The sequence below is a fragment of the Periplaneta americana genome, chromosome 6 (genome assembly GCF_040183065.1).
Source record: "Periplaneta americana isolate PAMFEO1 chromosome 6, P.americana_PAMFEO1_priV1, whole genome shotgun sequence".
NCBI lineage: Eukaryota > Metazoa > Arthropoda > Insecta > Blattodea > Blattidae > Periplaneta > Periplaneta americana.
This window is the reverse complement of record NC_091122.1, coordinates 117,751,607-117,767,504: the sequence shown is the minus strand read 5'-3', so window position 1 is coordinate 117,767,504 and position 15,898 is coordinate 117,751,607. Positions and strand designations below refer to the sequence as shown.

At 34.9% G+C, this 15,898-nt stretch overlaps 1 protein-coding gene across 4 annotated transcripts in view; it reads right to left on the bottom strand.

Moving 5' to 3' along the window:
• The window catches only part of LOC138701673 (anoctamin-3), a 91,980-nt gene extending 77,426 nt beyond the window's left edge, over positions 1 to 14,554 (bottom strand). For 2 of the 4 annotated variants that reach the window (XM_069828810.1, XM_069828811.1), the window contains exons 1-2: positions 12,425 to 14,554; positions 364 to 548 (exon numbers count right to left, since the gene is read on the bottom strand). In XM_069828810.1, coding sequence (XP_069684911.1) covers positions 364 to 548; positions 12,425 to 12,494 — 255 coding nt within the window. In that variant the 5' untranslated portion in view covers positions 12,495 to 14,554. Of the gene's footprint in view, positions 1 to 363; positions 549 to 6,177; positions 6,308 to 12,424 lie in introns of those variants that run through there. The other 2 variants (XM_069828812.1, XM_069828813.1) reach the window with 2 other exon arrangements.
• Between the last annotated feature and the right edge of the window lie 1,344 nt (positions 14,555 to 15,898).

Below are 15,898 nucleotides of genomic sequence, written 5' to 3'. Positions count from 1 at the left end.
TAGATTTATTGTAACGATTTTCGCAATTGTTTAATTTAAATTCATGGCTAAACGGTTTAATTTGCAAAAAAAAAAAAAAAAAAAAAAAACTCAATACATTAACGGTTCAGATTATTTTTACCTATCTGCTTGTATATCAATCAGTCATTTCTCCCGGGCCATTGCCGCAATAGAGCGCTGCAAACATTGAGCAAAGACTTTTTTTTCCTGATTAACGGTGCTTCATCTAAAAAAAGTGTAATAAAAGTTTTATTGTATTTAACATGTAGAATCACGTCTTAAATTCTGGTGCATCGGTCTCCTTCTACTCTGTATAGTACATAAGAATAAACAAATATTTTAACGTTTCAGTTTGGTACTTACTGCCCCCTGTTCTTCCGCTCTGTATACCCCCGCCAGTCCGCCCAAGGAGTCCTCGAACGAAGTCGGTTCTTTGATCGTGCTAACATTGCTGAGATTGCTAACGTTGAGCTCTTCTACAACAGGAAATGGTGAGTCGTGTTCTGGAGCCCTCTCGTAGCTAGGATTCAGCATTGTTACTCGTGGACCTGTAGTCAGCATATATTTTCTTTATCCTTTCATGTCTTATATATTATGAGCAACAGATGATGTTAGAAACGGACTTACAGAAATAAGTACTTAAGTTATAAGTAGAACACTAGCTGCCTTTCATGGGTATTGCAGTTCGTTATCATTACCATCATAACCATGATCATCAGCATCATTGTGATCATAGCCGTCATGATATTTATCAAAATCATCATAAATCATCTTTGTCGTCAATGCCATTATCATCTTCATCGTCGTCGCCATCGTTAACATTATCAAATTATCACTATCATCATCATCATCACCCTCATCATCATCATCATCATCATCAATAATAATAATAATAATAATAATAATAATAATAATAATAATAATAATAGGAGACATTCATGCATTTTATTTTCCTTCCAAAGACAAACATATTTGTAACCTCACAATAACAGTACATTTAAAAACTTAATACTATTTTTGCCTTCCCTATAAAGTCGTCAATTAAATGCGACCGATTTAAAAAAATTAATATGACGTGACTCGAATATGTCATTTAATTGATGTGAAATAGGTTACTCCAATAGTATTTATACGATTCAGATGGCCTGAAACTTCTCAGCGGCCTTTTTTATTCACTTAATGTTAATGACAAAATGTCAGGTATAAAACAACGAGTCATAGTCAAGATAGGAGAAGAAATGTCAGAGAGGAGTGGAATAGGAGAGGAGTACAACAAGGATGCTCTTTATCACCTATCCTGTTGAATATCTACTTGAAGAATTTAGTCAAGAACTATTTTCGGAACACAGTAGGAGGAAGAAGAATAAAGTGCACGAGATTTGCTGATGATATGGCGTTGTAAGCAGAAAAGTAGATGATACTAAGGGATATGCTGCTGGAGCTAAATGACAGCTGTGAGCAGTGTGGGATAAAGGTAAATGCAAACAAGACGAAGACCATGGTTACAGGAAGAAAAATAAAAAAGTTAAACGTGCGAATACTAAATGAGGCAGTAGAGCAAATGGACAGCTTCAAATACTTGCAGGTGTAGCCTACTATAAGTAGTAACATGAGCTGCTGCCAGGAAGTCAAAAGGATAGCAATGGTAACGGAAGCTTTTAATAGCAAAAGGAACATCTTTTGTGGATCTCTGAAAAAAGAAACAAGAAAAAACTAGTGAAGTGCTTTGTGTGCAGTGTGGCATTGTATGGACCAGGAACATGAATATTACGACGAAGTGAAGAGAAGCGACTAGAAGCATTTGAAATGTGGATATGGAGAAGAATGGAGCGTGTGAAATGGACAGACAGAATAAGAAATGAAGCTGTGTTGGAAAGAGTGGATGAAGAAAGAATGATGCTCAAACTGATTAGGAAGAGAAGAAGGAATTGGCTGGGCCACTGGCTGAGAAGAAATTGTCTACTGAAGGATGCACATGAAAGAATGGTGAAAGGGAGAAGAGTTTGTGACAAAAGAAGATATCAAATGTTAGACGATATTAAGATATATAATTACATGCGGAGACTAAGAGGAAGGCAAACAATTGGAAAGATGGAGAATGCTAAGTTTGGAGTGAAATACCTGATCTTAGGCAGAAAACTATAAGTGAATGAATTAATGAAATGTAAAGTAGGCCTACTAGGTCAATGGAATTGGTGGTAGCGAGATGATATTTGACGATAGAAGGCTGAGGATTCGCCATGTGATTACCTGACATTCGTCTTATAGTTGTAGACAACTTCTTGAAAATCCAACCAGATAATCAGCCCAAGTGGGAGTCGAACCCACGCCAGAGCGCAGCACCAAATCACCAAGCAAACGCTCTACCGCCTGAGTTACATCGGTGGCTCGCGCGTTTGCTCATTAGTTATTGTGTACATTAACTATCATATGTATTTCTGCTGGAAATAGGCATACGAAGAAATCTTTTGTCTGATATAGGCTATTATTGGAATGTAAGGAGAGGAGATACATTAGTACATCACAAATGTCGTCTGCTAACGAAAATCTGGCAACGGAATCACGGAGACAGTGTAGCCAAACTTCCCAGTTCATTTGCAGTACCACATGCATTGCGAATCGCATTTCGTACCAGCGTCATTAGCTCGTGCTTTCTTAAAACAATAATTTTAATTACTAATATTGTTGATGGTGTTATCGAGAACTATATATAGTAGTTATTTTAAACATATCCGTGACAAACGCTGAACACGCTTTTAATCTCGCGCCACTATGTGGCAATAGAGCTCAGAAAGAGAGCAACAGAACGTTGCTTCCGGTTTAGTCGGTTCATAACCTGGCTTTTAGTATAGTCCTACGCTTACAAGGACAATTTATGCTCTTCCAACGTACTTTCACTTTCGCGATTGACGTGGACATAAATCCTCTCCACTGTCGATATCCTTTACAAAATTGGAGGGAAGGAAGCTTTATAATAGTTTCATGTTACAACAGTAGACAGATTTAATTATTCAAGAAGAGACAACTTTCATCGCTTGTCTTGTAGAACTTCGGCCGTAACGAAGACCGTTCTCTTTTACGGAGGAAATTGCCATAAATAAATCTACCTGCGGTAAACTGTCGGATTGCAACTTTCTCTTTGTGATGATGGTGATGATTATGACGATAATGATGAAGACAGAACCAAAAATTTATTTGGGTATTCCTGGTCTGTCAAGGAAAATAATGATACTAGCTATGTGTGGCCATTAAAAATCTTGCCTACAAAAGCTGACAATGACAGAGATGACATGTGTGAAAAGCTAGCGAATTTCAAGAATTGTGGTAGTTAGGCATTCTAAAATAATTAGCAATATAAATAATACTTTTATGGGCCTAATATAATCTTCAAATAAAGATTAAAACATCATATCGAGAGGATAGAAAGCGTACTTCTGAAACGAACAATTTCATACTGCATTACTATTTATTATTTATTATGGTGTAGTTCAGGCCATTAGCCCATCTCTTTCACACCACCGGAAATACGAGCACATATATACAATAACAGAAAAATCGAACTATAAATATAAAACAAAACCAAATGAAAAATAAGAGGTAAGGAAAAGAAGGCTGAAATATTTGGGACTCGTGATACGCATGGTGCAGGACAGAGTCTCAAAGAAGACCTCAATTAACGCCCAGAAGGCACAAGAAGATCAGGCAAACCAAGGAAGAGATAGTTTGATGACGTTAGCAAGGATTTTGGAGTGTTGGGCATGAGAGTTTGGAGGAATGTGCCCAGAATAGACATGAGTGGGAGACTTCTGTAGGGGAAACCAGGTTTAAATGAGTGAAGCTAGACTTAAATTAGGTATCATAATTATTTCCTAGTTAATTAAGATATTAACGAACAAGAAACTTTCAATTTTAATCTAGAGTAGAACCACAAATCAACACATATAACAATACCTAAAAACTATGGAATAAGACGAAATTTTCCAATTTAATTTTGAGTTGTGATAATGTCCTGTAATCCCTGACGTCATTAGATAAAGAATTCCAGAGGCGAGGTATTTCGACAGTGTAGGAGAATGAATATAAAGAAGTTCTGTGATGAGGGATAGAGAGAAGTAAGCACTCGATGCATGTAGTACATGCCAAAGAGAAAGAGAAGCTTAAAACCACCCCAGAAACGTTGGATTGAGTCCGTTATAGGCCTGAGACGAAGGAGGTTGATGATGACGATTTACTACCTTATTCTTAAGAGATTTCAATTGTCTCCTTTCACGTTCACCGGTCTTATTTATCAGTATGATTTCCAGGGTTGCCAAACGTCCTGGATTTCCAGGATTGTTCTGGATTTTAATGGTGTGTCCTGTGTCCTGGATTCAGTTATATTTGTCCCGGAATATAAAAAAATAGGAAAAGAACAATTTTTGCTCATTTCTATAATTTTTTTTTTAATTCCTTATTCATTTTTTCAAGACCCTGTTCAACCACATTCAACATCGTCGTCAACGCCGCCTGGCGCCTCCTATCGGGTTGTATTGAAATAAAAATGATAACGCTGTAGTATTATTTGATATTATATAGTAACTTATTTTTATTCTATACACTCTTTGAAAGTTGGTTTAGTATTAATAAAATTTAAACAGTATAACGCATTTTTTCTGTATAGATGAAGTGTACTATGACATTTTGTTTTTCAGATTTTATCAATAATTCAAAGGAAATTTCATAATCTAGGACAAATGTAACAAATTAAACATTTTAGACTCTATATAAATAGTTGAAATAAATAAAACAAATAAAATCAGTTGTATTGCAAATTGATTTAGATCCAATCTGTAGTAGGCACGTTAAGGTACGCAGTACCATAATTCGTTCTGAATTCCTGATGAGAGAATCTGGTAGCCTGATGATTTCGTTTATGAGAATGATAACAACGTAAATAAGAGGTAGAAAAGGTCTTTATTTAATGACACTTTTAAACTATGGAGACCTTTCAGATTCTATAAAACTATGTGTTCATGAAGTATTTCGATTTCCCTTCTCACTTTTCCTATAATTGCTTAATTATCATCTGACTTTGACGGATCAGTCGGAAGTCGTAAAATGGTGATCGAGTTTCTTCCAATATTACTATATTATCATGTGACCAATATTATATTATTATGTGACCAATGTTATATTACCATGTACCAATAATATATTATCATATGACCAATATTATATTATCATGTGACCAATATTATATTATCATGTACCAATGTTATATTGTATGTGACCAATATTACATTATCGTGTGACAAATATTATATTATCATGTAACCAATTCACAGCCACTGGCTTAGTTAAAAGGAAATGGACTGAACTCTGGGCCCGGGGCTACGCTCTAATGGAAGTTCAAATCTTTCTTGAGCTGATCATCTGATTGGATTTCTTTTCGAGGTTTTTCCCCAACTGCAAGGCGAATTTCAAGTAGGCTAAGATTTTAGCGAATCCTCTGTCTGATTTCGGCAAAACACCATATCTTTATCACTAGAGGGAGGATTTTGATTACCTAAAATTTAGTATTGCCTATTGCAACGTAGTACAGCTCAAGATCAGTGAACATTTCCTCTATCTCAAGTGGAATCCTCAATGTTACTGGCTACTTTGTTACGGCCTGGGGAACACTGATTCCTTAATCTACTCACCAATTCTTTGACAATGAACATAAACAAAAGGAAGATTCTAATATCCTCCCAGTAGGTAACAAAATCTGTGGCGCGCGGTTTGTACAGAAAACGAATATTTTCATTTGAAAGAACATGTGTTTAGCAAAGACGCTTTGAATTTCAAAGCAGTGAAAAATCAGACGCTTACCTTACGTATTCTTACACACAGCTAACGATATATATTCACTGTTATTTTTAACTTTTACGTCATCAAAATCCTCCCTTCTTATCACCAATTCCATCGACGCTAGGTAACATCACAGATGATACAGTATGACTAAATGACCAACAAAATATCTTACCATCTCACTGACACAAACATAGTAGGCAAAATTATGGCAGGTTTTCTATGAGGATTTCAGGTTTCTTCTGCTATTTTGAAATCACTATTGTTCTGTTGAAAGCACAACACTAACACTTCGTTTAGAAATAGTCTATATATTTTAGAATGTCTTTAAATAAATAATTACATTACCTTATAAGCACCTCTATCATTCTTACACTTCCATTTGCCTCTCTTCCTTATGAACACTTAATAGCAAGCACTACTGACAACGAATACTTGATGTTATGTACACAATACTTGACAGTCTCTTCCATGCTCTTATCAAGTCTGGCTCTAAAAATGGGAAATGATCACTGTTATTTAACAGCTGAGATATTTTGCAGCAATTACGCGATTCAGGGATGAACAAACATAATTCTGATAGATTGTGGTAAAATATTTTTTTTGCAGATTGTTTTTCATAGGTAACTTTAAAAATATTAAGTGTGTACTATAGAGGCAAAAGTTAAAATTAAAATATAATGTCCTTCGTTACTTCTTCTGAGAATTATTTATGTTAAATGATGTAATACAGGGCAACTTTTCACTGTTCTTTTGCTACACAGGTGAGTTTTGGTAAGTGTGTGATGGTACTGCTATACATTTCAGTCATCAAGTAAGGTTTCTTTTATCCAAATAAACGGATAATAGAAGACCTGTTGGTAGGCCAGCAAGACCACCGGACTCATCCGCATACGGTCATCTGATAGAGTAGAACTGCAGCAACAAATTGCAAATTTTCGAAATAAGTTAAAGGTATTCGATGGTGTTGAAATATCAACAAAATGGCAACCACGTAGGCTACATACTCGTACATTGTATTGTTTATGACTATAGACATTTCTTTCGGCTTATACTAATGATTATTATTTCTTTGTATTGCAACTAAGACACAAAATATTGTTAGAAAATAATATTACGGAATATTTTAGTTTCATTTTCATCTCTTTTCTTCTCTATATTGCATGTATAAAATCTGTACACGTTTGAAATATTATGTGTAGGCCTAATATAAGTACAAGCATAAAAACGTAAGGCATATCTTTTAAATTATTGAAATAACATTAAAATATCTTATATGTTCGTATTACAAATTTCTGTTTTTTTTATTATTATTATTATTTTAACTGCCTCCGTGGCCTGGTGGTCAGTATGTTGGCTTCCAGATCTGGAGTTCTCAAGCTTGATTCCCAGATTCGGCTCTCGAGGAGATTTCCTCGAAGAAGAAGCGGTCCCTGGGTGTCTTGGAAATTTGTATCAATTAGAGCGTGAATACTTTTGTGCCGTGTTATTAATTACCCAGTCTTCAAATAAAAATAATATATCAAGACTGGGCACTGTGAGCTCAACTAGAAAGCATTAAAACTAGAGAGTTAACAAAGAATTAGGCTACAAGAAAAGTATATTATATGTCATTAAGATATAATATTACACTCAAGCTAGACCATATTGCAAGAAAAGACATAGATCCAGATACCAACTTTTTAACCATATACATATTAATTGTGCAATTCCTGCAAATTGTTATTTTTCAAAATATGTCTACCTTGAAATACGTATACTAAATTAAAGTATATATAATTTAATCTTAAATTATTATACACTATGTTTAATATTCATATTAATATGTAAGATAATAATTGAATAATACCACATTTTATTTATATTAATTTCGATAATTATTATCATTATTATTTATACCTGTACAATTAATGTAACTTACGTATTATTATAATTATATTATTGTTGTTGTTGTTATCGTTTAATTGTATTAGTTACAATTGAGGTCCTAACATTCTAAATGTGGTAAATCCCAAAAACAACTTTCTGAGATAATGATGAAAAGCACACTGCGAAATGTATGTTGAGTTACCTACAACACCGTCTTTTGGCGCGCGAATGAGTCATACACAGTTGAGCTACGACAAAGACAATTTGGTATGATATTCTCATATGGATGATCTTCCCTTAGATTGAATAAAATGAAATTTGAAAAATTGGCACTTAGCACATTTATAATGTTAGGTCTTCAATTACTTACAGTCTTAAAGTCTGCACAAATACAGAGTAATTCAAAATATTTGCCGGAAACTGATATAGATGTATGCATGCCAAAGGGAAGGAAATAGGTAACGCATTTTCGGAAATTATTCCTTGAGGTATTATTAATAATTTTATTAATTGTTTTTGCAGGTAAGATTTTCTTTTATTGCTGCTATGGAATCCTTACAGTACATCAGATTATGTAAGCGACTTTTCACATTGAGTGTAAAGCACAGAACAAAATCTGCAGCGCGTGAGAAGGAAAAGATTCAAAGCATGTGCAAATATGCTTGACAATAGCATATGGATGAAAGAATACCTGTTCGTCGTAAAACAATTTTTAAACTACTATATCGTTTCAGACTTTCAATTCTGGCCGTTTCCATATTTCAATATCACCCTCTTGGCATCCACAACTTTATCCAGCAATTTGCAATTTGTGCTAATTTTAGCCACTCTGTATCAGAGCAGAATACCATTATGATTATAAGCTGATTAGTTATAATGTATTATCATCCTCAACACAAACATAAGGAGTACTAAATAGCCTACTCCCAAACAAAAATAAATAAAACGAAAATATTCTTAATCTTCCAAAAGTACAATAAAGTATAATTATTTATAGTTTTCTTGGTTTATTATATATTCGTTTATTAGTAAATAACTTTTATATTCTAGAAAATTAAAATTGTTAGAAAATCCAAATTATTTTAATCTGATATAATTATGTATGTTTTTTTTCCGAGGTTTTCAATACATTTAGGTGTATGGTGCACAAAAATTGTTGATAGTATGGGAACTAAATAAATTTTCACTATGGGTTGTGGTTTTCCGGACTTCTGCCGCGTTATCTCGGCTTTTAGAGCTAACGTTTCGACCATCCAGCTGTGGTCGTTCTCAATGAACACCGGCCGCGGAAGGTTACGCCAACAAATTTTCACTACTTTGTCTAGAATCGAACACATGTCCATTGTATGTATAATTTAAATCGCCACACGTTAGCTACAGCAAAATACTATGAAACAGTAGTACTGTTGGAAATATTCATGAATTTTTTTATTGATGATTTTCATCGTCTTTTTGACTCAGAACAAGATCAACGGTATCACAAAATTTATTTGCAAACTTTTTTCACCCCTCGCAACAAATATCTTATCAGCTTCATCAAAGTGCAGTAGACATTATCTGCCTGAACTAGTATCTAAATAATTTTGTCTGCTGTTATCTAAATGTAACGATGTCCATTCTTATCTGTGACACAACTTACTGTAAGTTATCCTTTAGATAAGTGATTTGATCTTGTATCATATGCTTATGTTTAACTTTGTTCACCGTATTTTTAGTAGTTTTATATGTAGTGGCTTATTTGAGAGACGTATAGATCGTTGTTTATCACTTTCAATAAAATAAAGAGTTTATTCATAACCTTTCGAAGGCGAAAAAGCGAACCGTTGCAAGGAACTAAATTCAATTAATTGACATGTAATAACAGAGGAAAGAACGCGAGAAGTTAATAAACAAATAATGCAATGCAATTCCAAATAACAAGCGAACTACACACATCCACCAAAATTAATATGTCATACTTCTGGTGGATGATTTCTTTAGTAAATAGCAACAAAATATCAAGTACTATTTAGCTTTTTGTAAATACTTTTCCAGAAAACAAGCAATTTTGAACACGTGAATTGTACCTTCGTGCAACGTTGTAATCAGTGACCGAAAGTATAGCAGTCTTTTTTAAATATCAATTCATTTTTATCGTTTTAACAATAATCGCAATCACAATACATACATTAACAATGGAAATGTGAATTACAACATAGAGAAACAATAAATTAAGTGACAACATGTCTAACAATTAACAGTATTATTACAATAATATAAATTATACTAGTGTTGATATAGATAAAGCAGAATTAGCGATTTAAATTTGACTATGGTTTTTTGTATCCTTCAAAAACAGTATGATCTGTTGACAAAAAGATGGATTATATTTTAGTCTGCTTGTTCCGGTGAATAACCCCTTCACCGGACGTGTTTTGAGTTACCTCCCATTTCAATTTTTGAAGTAGTTGACCAGTAAATTTACATAAGAGAGGGTAAATATCTAGAACTCGTCTTTAAACGCAATTGTTTACGGTTTACATATTTCATTGTTTGCATTTCTTGTTCCCTCCTTCTTCGCTTATAACATAAGCACAGTACATGCTAGTTGTAGTCTATTTTTATATGTTGGCTCCAGGCAATAACCTTTTAAAAGGTTGTCACGGTTCCATAAAATTTTAAAACTGTTCTGAGGAACGGAAATTACCGTTTGTTCGGATCAAATTTCTGAAAATTTAAGGGATAAAACTAAAATTCTTTCAATCAGTTACTATCAGAATTCATTCTCTCTTAAACTGACTGAGGATATTGGGAATTTAGTCAATAGTTTTCCTAAAATACGCCATTAAACGTTTAATTTAAAACACCTTTTTTCTCGAAACGTAAGCAAAAACTAGTAAAATTGTATTAAACTTTTCTACATATATTATACAACTTTTAACACTAAATCACTTCGGAAAACGTATTATGTGTCTTTCTCGTGTTAAATTTTACATTATCTCGTTAACGTGTTTCAGCCTGTTATCGGCCATCTTCAGAACAGAACCAGTTCTGAAGATGGCTGATAACAGGCTGAAACATGTCACGAGGTAATGTAAAATTTAACACGAGAAAGACACATAATACATTTTCTAAACTTTTCTGTTTGAGATGTGTCAAAGATTAACCCCCTGAAATTAATGACATAACTTAGGGTCATTCTGTGCGCGTGTGCACACAGTAAAATGTCATTATAACGAAACATTCAGTGTTACGAAATTATTTTCTGTCCCCTGTATTTTTCCATTTTTCACCACATTGTTTAATGTTAAAATATTTTAATTTAACAAATTTCGTTTCTGCGAAAAAAAAAAAATCAGTAGACTATAACGAAATAAAAATTTTCCTCCCTTGCCGAAAAAATCTATTTTTTTTTAACGAAAAAATTTCAAATAAAGAGTACAATTCAATAGCAAGTAAGGACATGTTTTGTATTACAATAATATTGCAATTTCATAGTGACCAGTGGTCATTAAATATCAAATTAATTTAGCATGTCTACTGTGATGCAATTGTCTCTGAATTTTGAGTTAGTTTTTTTTCGTGCAATTGTTCTCTTGTTCTCCCCATTTAACTTCCCTATGACCTACACTAATCTCACAACATGATTTACCTAACAACATGACACCTCTTGTCATGCAAATTGCTTTATAAAACTTGAATTCTGTTTTTATTTTTAAATGCAATACAAGATCAGCTTTTTAATTTATTTAGGGATTTTTTCCAGATCTACATGTAGAATATGCAATATTTACGGTGTAAGTACAGGTAAATGAACAAACATGCAATTTTTTCTTTAGAAAAATAATGTATTTCGATATAACGAAATTGCACTATAACTATAATCTTTTCGTTGTAAGAATAATCCTATGGCACGTGACTGAAATGAAGCTTGATTAGCCGCAGTTTGGCGCCAGAGATTCTCAGTAAGTGATCTCGCCCACTCCTGTACATTCATGTTAAACATTTCCCGTTACTGTAAAAGTAGACCTAACCTCACTATTATGCATTGGTTTGCTTAGGAAAATGTTGCTTTACAATTTATTAATTGGAACTTACTATATACTTTCAACACTCTTTCCCTCCGCTTTTGGGAGGGTTTCGACTCTTACGTTTACTAACCACACACATTGAGTATGCAGAAGCCGTGATTACGAGAACAAGGTCAAGTGGCGCCAGCTTATTACAAGAACAGACTACCTTGGTATTACTCTTAGTATTCATCCGCTTACAACGTAAATAACAAAATATACAAGTAGCTTTTCTTTCACATAGCGTTTTACATATGAGTGAAGTTATATGTTTCGTTGTATTTAATAACTAGAATTGAATTTTTATTTTAAAATAATACAAGATTATGATTTCCAAATAGGGAATTATATTTTCCTATGTCGTGTGAGTGTTTCGACTGGGAGCCAATCACGGGTATGACAGCCACGTGCTTCTGTTTACATTAGGATTTTTCTTACAGCGAGAAGGGTATAAATAATTTCAGTGGTCCCAAAGATTTCGTTATACCGTACCGGTATTTTACTGTATATACAAAGTGTAGAAAATTCAACTATGAAGTAATACTGTAGATGTGGTCAAGGCAAGTAATTAATATTATGAGAACAAAGTCTTAACAGTTACCTATATATGAAACAAATTCATAGTAGGGCCTAGTTGTTATGGAAACAAGTTGAAAATAGTTGTCATGGAAACTGACCAAAAGCTTCTCTAATGGCGAGACCGGCCCCCAGCATGGGGTGGATGCCCGTCCTCGAGAAGCGGCGCATGGTGCAGGAAGGGATGCTGGGGCTGGAGGTGGGGGTGGCGCTGCGGGTGGCGGTGCCGGGCAGGTCTTGGCTGGCGGTTGCGGGCCGCTGTCGTAGGGTCTCATCACTCCCCTCCTTCAGACGAGAGGGGCTCCTGCTCGGCGTGGCAGAGCGTGATATGGGTGGCTGCAGCTCCAGACATGACTCTGTAGGCTGGCTTGCTGGTCTTGAGCGTGGGTTGACGCTGCTGGAGGAGGATCTTGCTGGAGACGTTGCTAGAAATTTAATATTATCACAGAGCTAATTTCGGTGTAAAATCTGTCACCTCTCTGAGCAGTCACTGTCGCCTGGGCGATGTAACTTTCTCTTCTATTCACCAGCTCTATTCCCAGAATTAATTAAATTTTATCTCAATTCATAGGACTCTGTTTTCATGCTTCTTTTGGTTTTTACTTTGCTTGCCTACATAAAAATAAATGTCTTCGTCCTTCAGCACAGCAGCTATTGTTTTTAAGATAGAATTTACTAGGCAACCTTCAATTCAGCGGGCAGTTTTGGGCATATTCATGGCCGGGTATTTATGGAGATCGCGAAAATTACGACATAATAGATATATAATAGATTTTTACTAATCTTTACGAATTAAGTGGTTCTCATTAATAATATGCGGATAAAACTTTCGCGACAAATCGCGAAATAGAGTTTTAATAGCGAAATATGAACAAATTCGTGAATTATTACTATTGTGTCGTTTTATAGCGAATTTCATATTCTGAGTTTTTTCGGATTTTTTTTTTCACTTGAACTTGTAATATATCCAAGTAGGCTACATTACATGGTATTCCAGGTGTTCTGATTACATTAGTGAACTCAAAAGACGGAGAATTCAACATTTCACTAATGATTTGAAAGTGTTAATTTGAGGGCTGGAAGTTTTTTTTTTTTTTTTTTTTTTTTCGTTTTTAATGAATGTGTGTTAAATACAGTCTCAATCTAACAAATATTGTCTATTGGCCATACCGTACCTTTACCAGAATCCAACGAACCTATAATGTTAATTATTTGGAAAGTAATATCCATACTGAGTTAATACTCCAATTCCAAAATAATTGTATTTTCCAAAATTTCCATTAATCTCCGACAAGAGTAGGCCTACAAATCAATCTCCAACAATGTCCGCCGACACCAATACTAAAAAACACAAATTATAAAATTAATCTCCATAAATACCTCCCCTGGGCATACTGTAACTTTTCCTAATATTCAATTATTAGGGCAAAAGAAAATGTTTATAGACTACTTAGAAGTTACTTGGAAACTTTCAATACAATTAATTATCTCCTAATCAACTCCGTACAACACCGTTTATAATTTCTATCGGAAAGAATATTGTAAGTCCAGCATAGAAACGCCTTTCAATTGACCTGTCTCATCGAATTGGATATCGATTTTAGGAAATGATAAGAAATCCTACCGGTCCAAAATCTGGCAAGTACGGAGGATGCTGGATCACTCTAATCGATTTGAAGGCAAGGAACTGCTTTAACATTCAACGCAGTGTGAGAGAGCGCGTCTTCGTGTAACAACAGCTGGTTAGGACTGCCCACAAGCGTTCGTGCAGACTATAATTTCTATCATTTGCAAATAATAGTGTCCGTCCATTATCCACAATTGTTATATATCGAACGCAAACTGTTCTTCCTTATTTAATAATTGCGGACCATCAGAAAACCAGTGCACGACTCATAAGCTGCACCATACACATTATTCAGATTTTGTTACATTTTCTTTGTAGTTTTCTATTTTATTTTATTGGGTTATTTTACGACGCTGTATCAACATCTAGGTTATTTAGCATCTGAATGATATGAAGGTGATAATGCCGGTGAAATGGGTCCGGGGTCCAGCACCGAAAGTTACCCAGCATTTGCTCGTATTGGGTTGAGGGAAAACCCCGGAAAAAACCTCAACCAGGTAACTTGCCCCGACCGGGATTCGAACCCGGGCCACATGGTTTCGCAGCCAGACGCGCTGACCGTTACTCCACAGGTGTGGACTGTAGTTTACTAGATTTCAGGCAAATTTTAAGCATTTGTGCGTTCCATGGTAAAAAAAAATAACACTCGAAAGAAACACAGGATTACTGACGATCATAAAACAACTACTGATGTCGCAGACAACAAACATGTCCTCATTGGAAAGAGCACAATGAAACTTAGAAAAAAAAAAAACGAGTGTCATTATTTAGGGGAGAGTCGGGTAGTATCGGACAGTGCGTTTCTTTCATCTACCACCATATGGTAGTATCTGAATGACATGATTACATTTCTCTATGCGACATCACAGAAACGTAACCATGTCAATCAGGTACTATCATCGTGTGGTAGATCAAAGAAACTCACTGTCCGATATTACCCGATGTCCGATACTACCCGACTCTCCCCTAACACAATATGAACTGAGTAAATAATCCTATGTCCTGCAGGCAGTGACGGATTTACAATTCTGCGGCCTGTATGCATCTAAGAATTTTCCTCTCCATTTTTCCTTAATATGTACCCTTCCACTTTCAATCTTGATAAAACAGCTATACAAATATTCTGCGCTGTATTAGGGGTAAACCGGCACGTAGAATATATAACCAAATTTCGAGAGGAAAACTACAGTAATGTTATTTTTGTTTCGATTTGGAGAGTATGAGCCTGCGATAAAAGAAGTACATAATAAAGGACATGCAATAACTTTTCTTTGTCTTGCTTTATCCACCACGATTTCTATCACGATCTGGCCGCTTGGATAGAAGACGAGCACGACTTGAGCCATAGACGCTCCTTCAAAGTGAAACAGTCTGATTAAAAACACATGACTTCAACAGAAAACTATTTAAACACAAATGGAAAAATAATATCAGGGAGTCAGAGCGATCCTAGATCCATAAGCGATTCATCTTATCAGCGCCCCTAGCGGGAAACTTTTTGACAAATAAAAATGCTACTCTGTACTTCTCTATCATACTTGAGCCGTCGTGAGCAATCTTAAAAAAAAACAGTATAATCTGCATAAATATCTTTAACATCAGGGCTTCATCCTGAACAGTAACCAAATTGCTTTGTACCGCAGCTATCTGATCTTGAATTGGCTTGTAGAATGACTCCATTGTTTGTAACTGCATTTATAAGTTCCTGACAATTCATCAACTCTTTCATAAAATATAATTATTAAAGTATCATTTAACACTATTACGATGATATGAATGCAGAGAAATCCAAAGATTTGGAAGTACTTTTAGACTCTATCATCAGGAAGAGTAAGGAAAGAGTAACATGTGTGTTGGATCCGTTACTGGTAACTCTTCTCCAGTCCAGTGTAGTTTCTCTTTCCATATCTTCCCTTCTAATGGATCCAATAAGTACTTCCGAAATTTT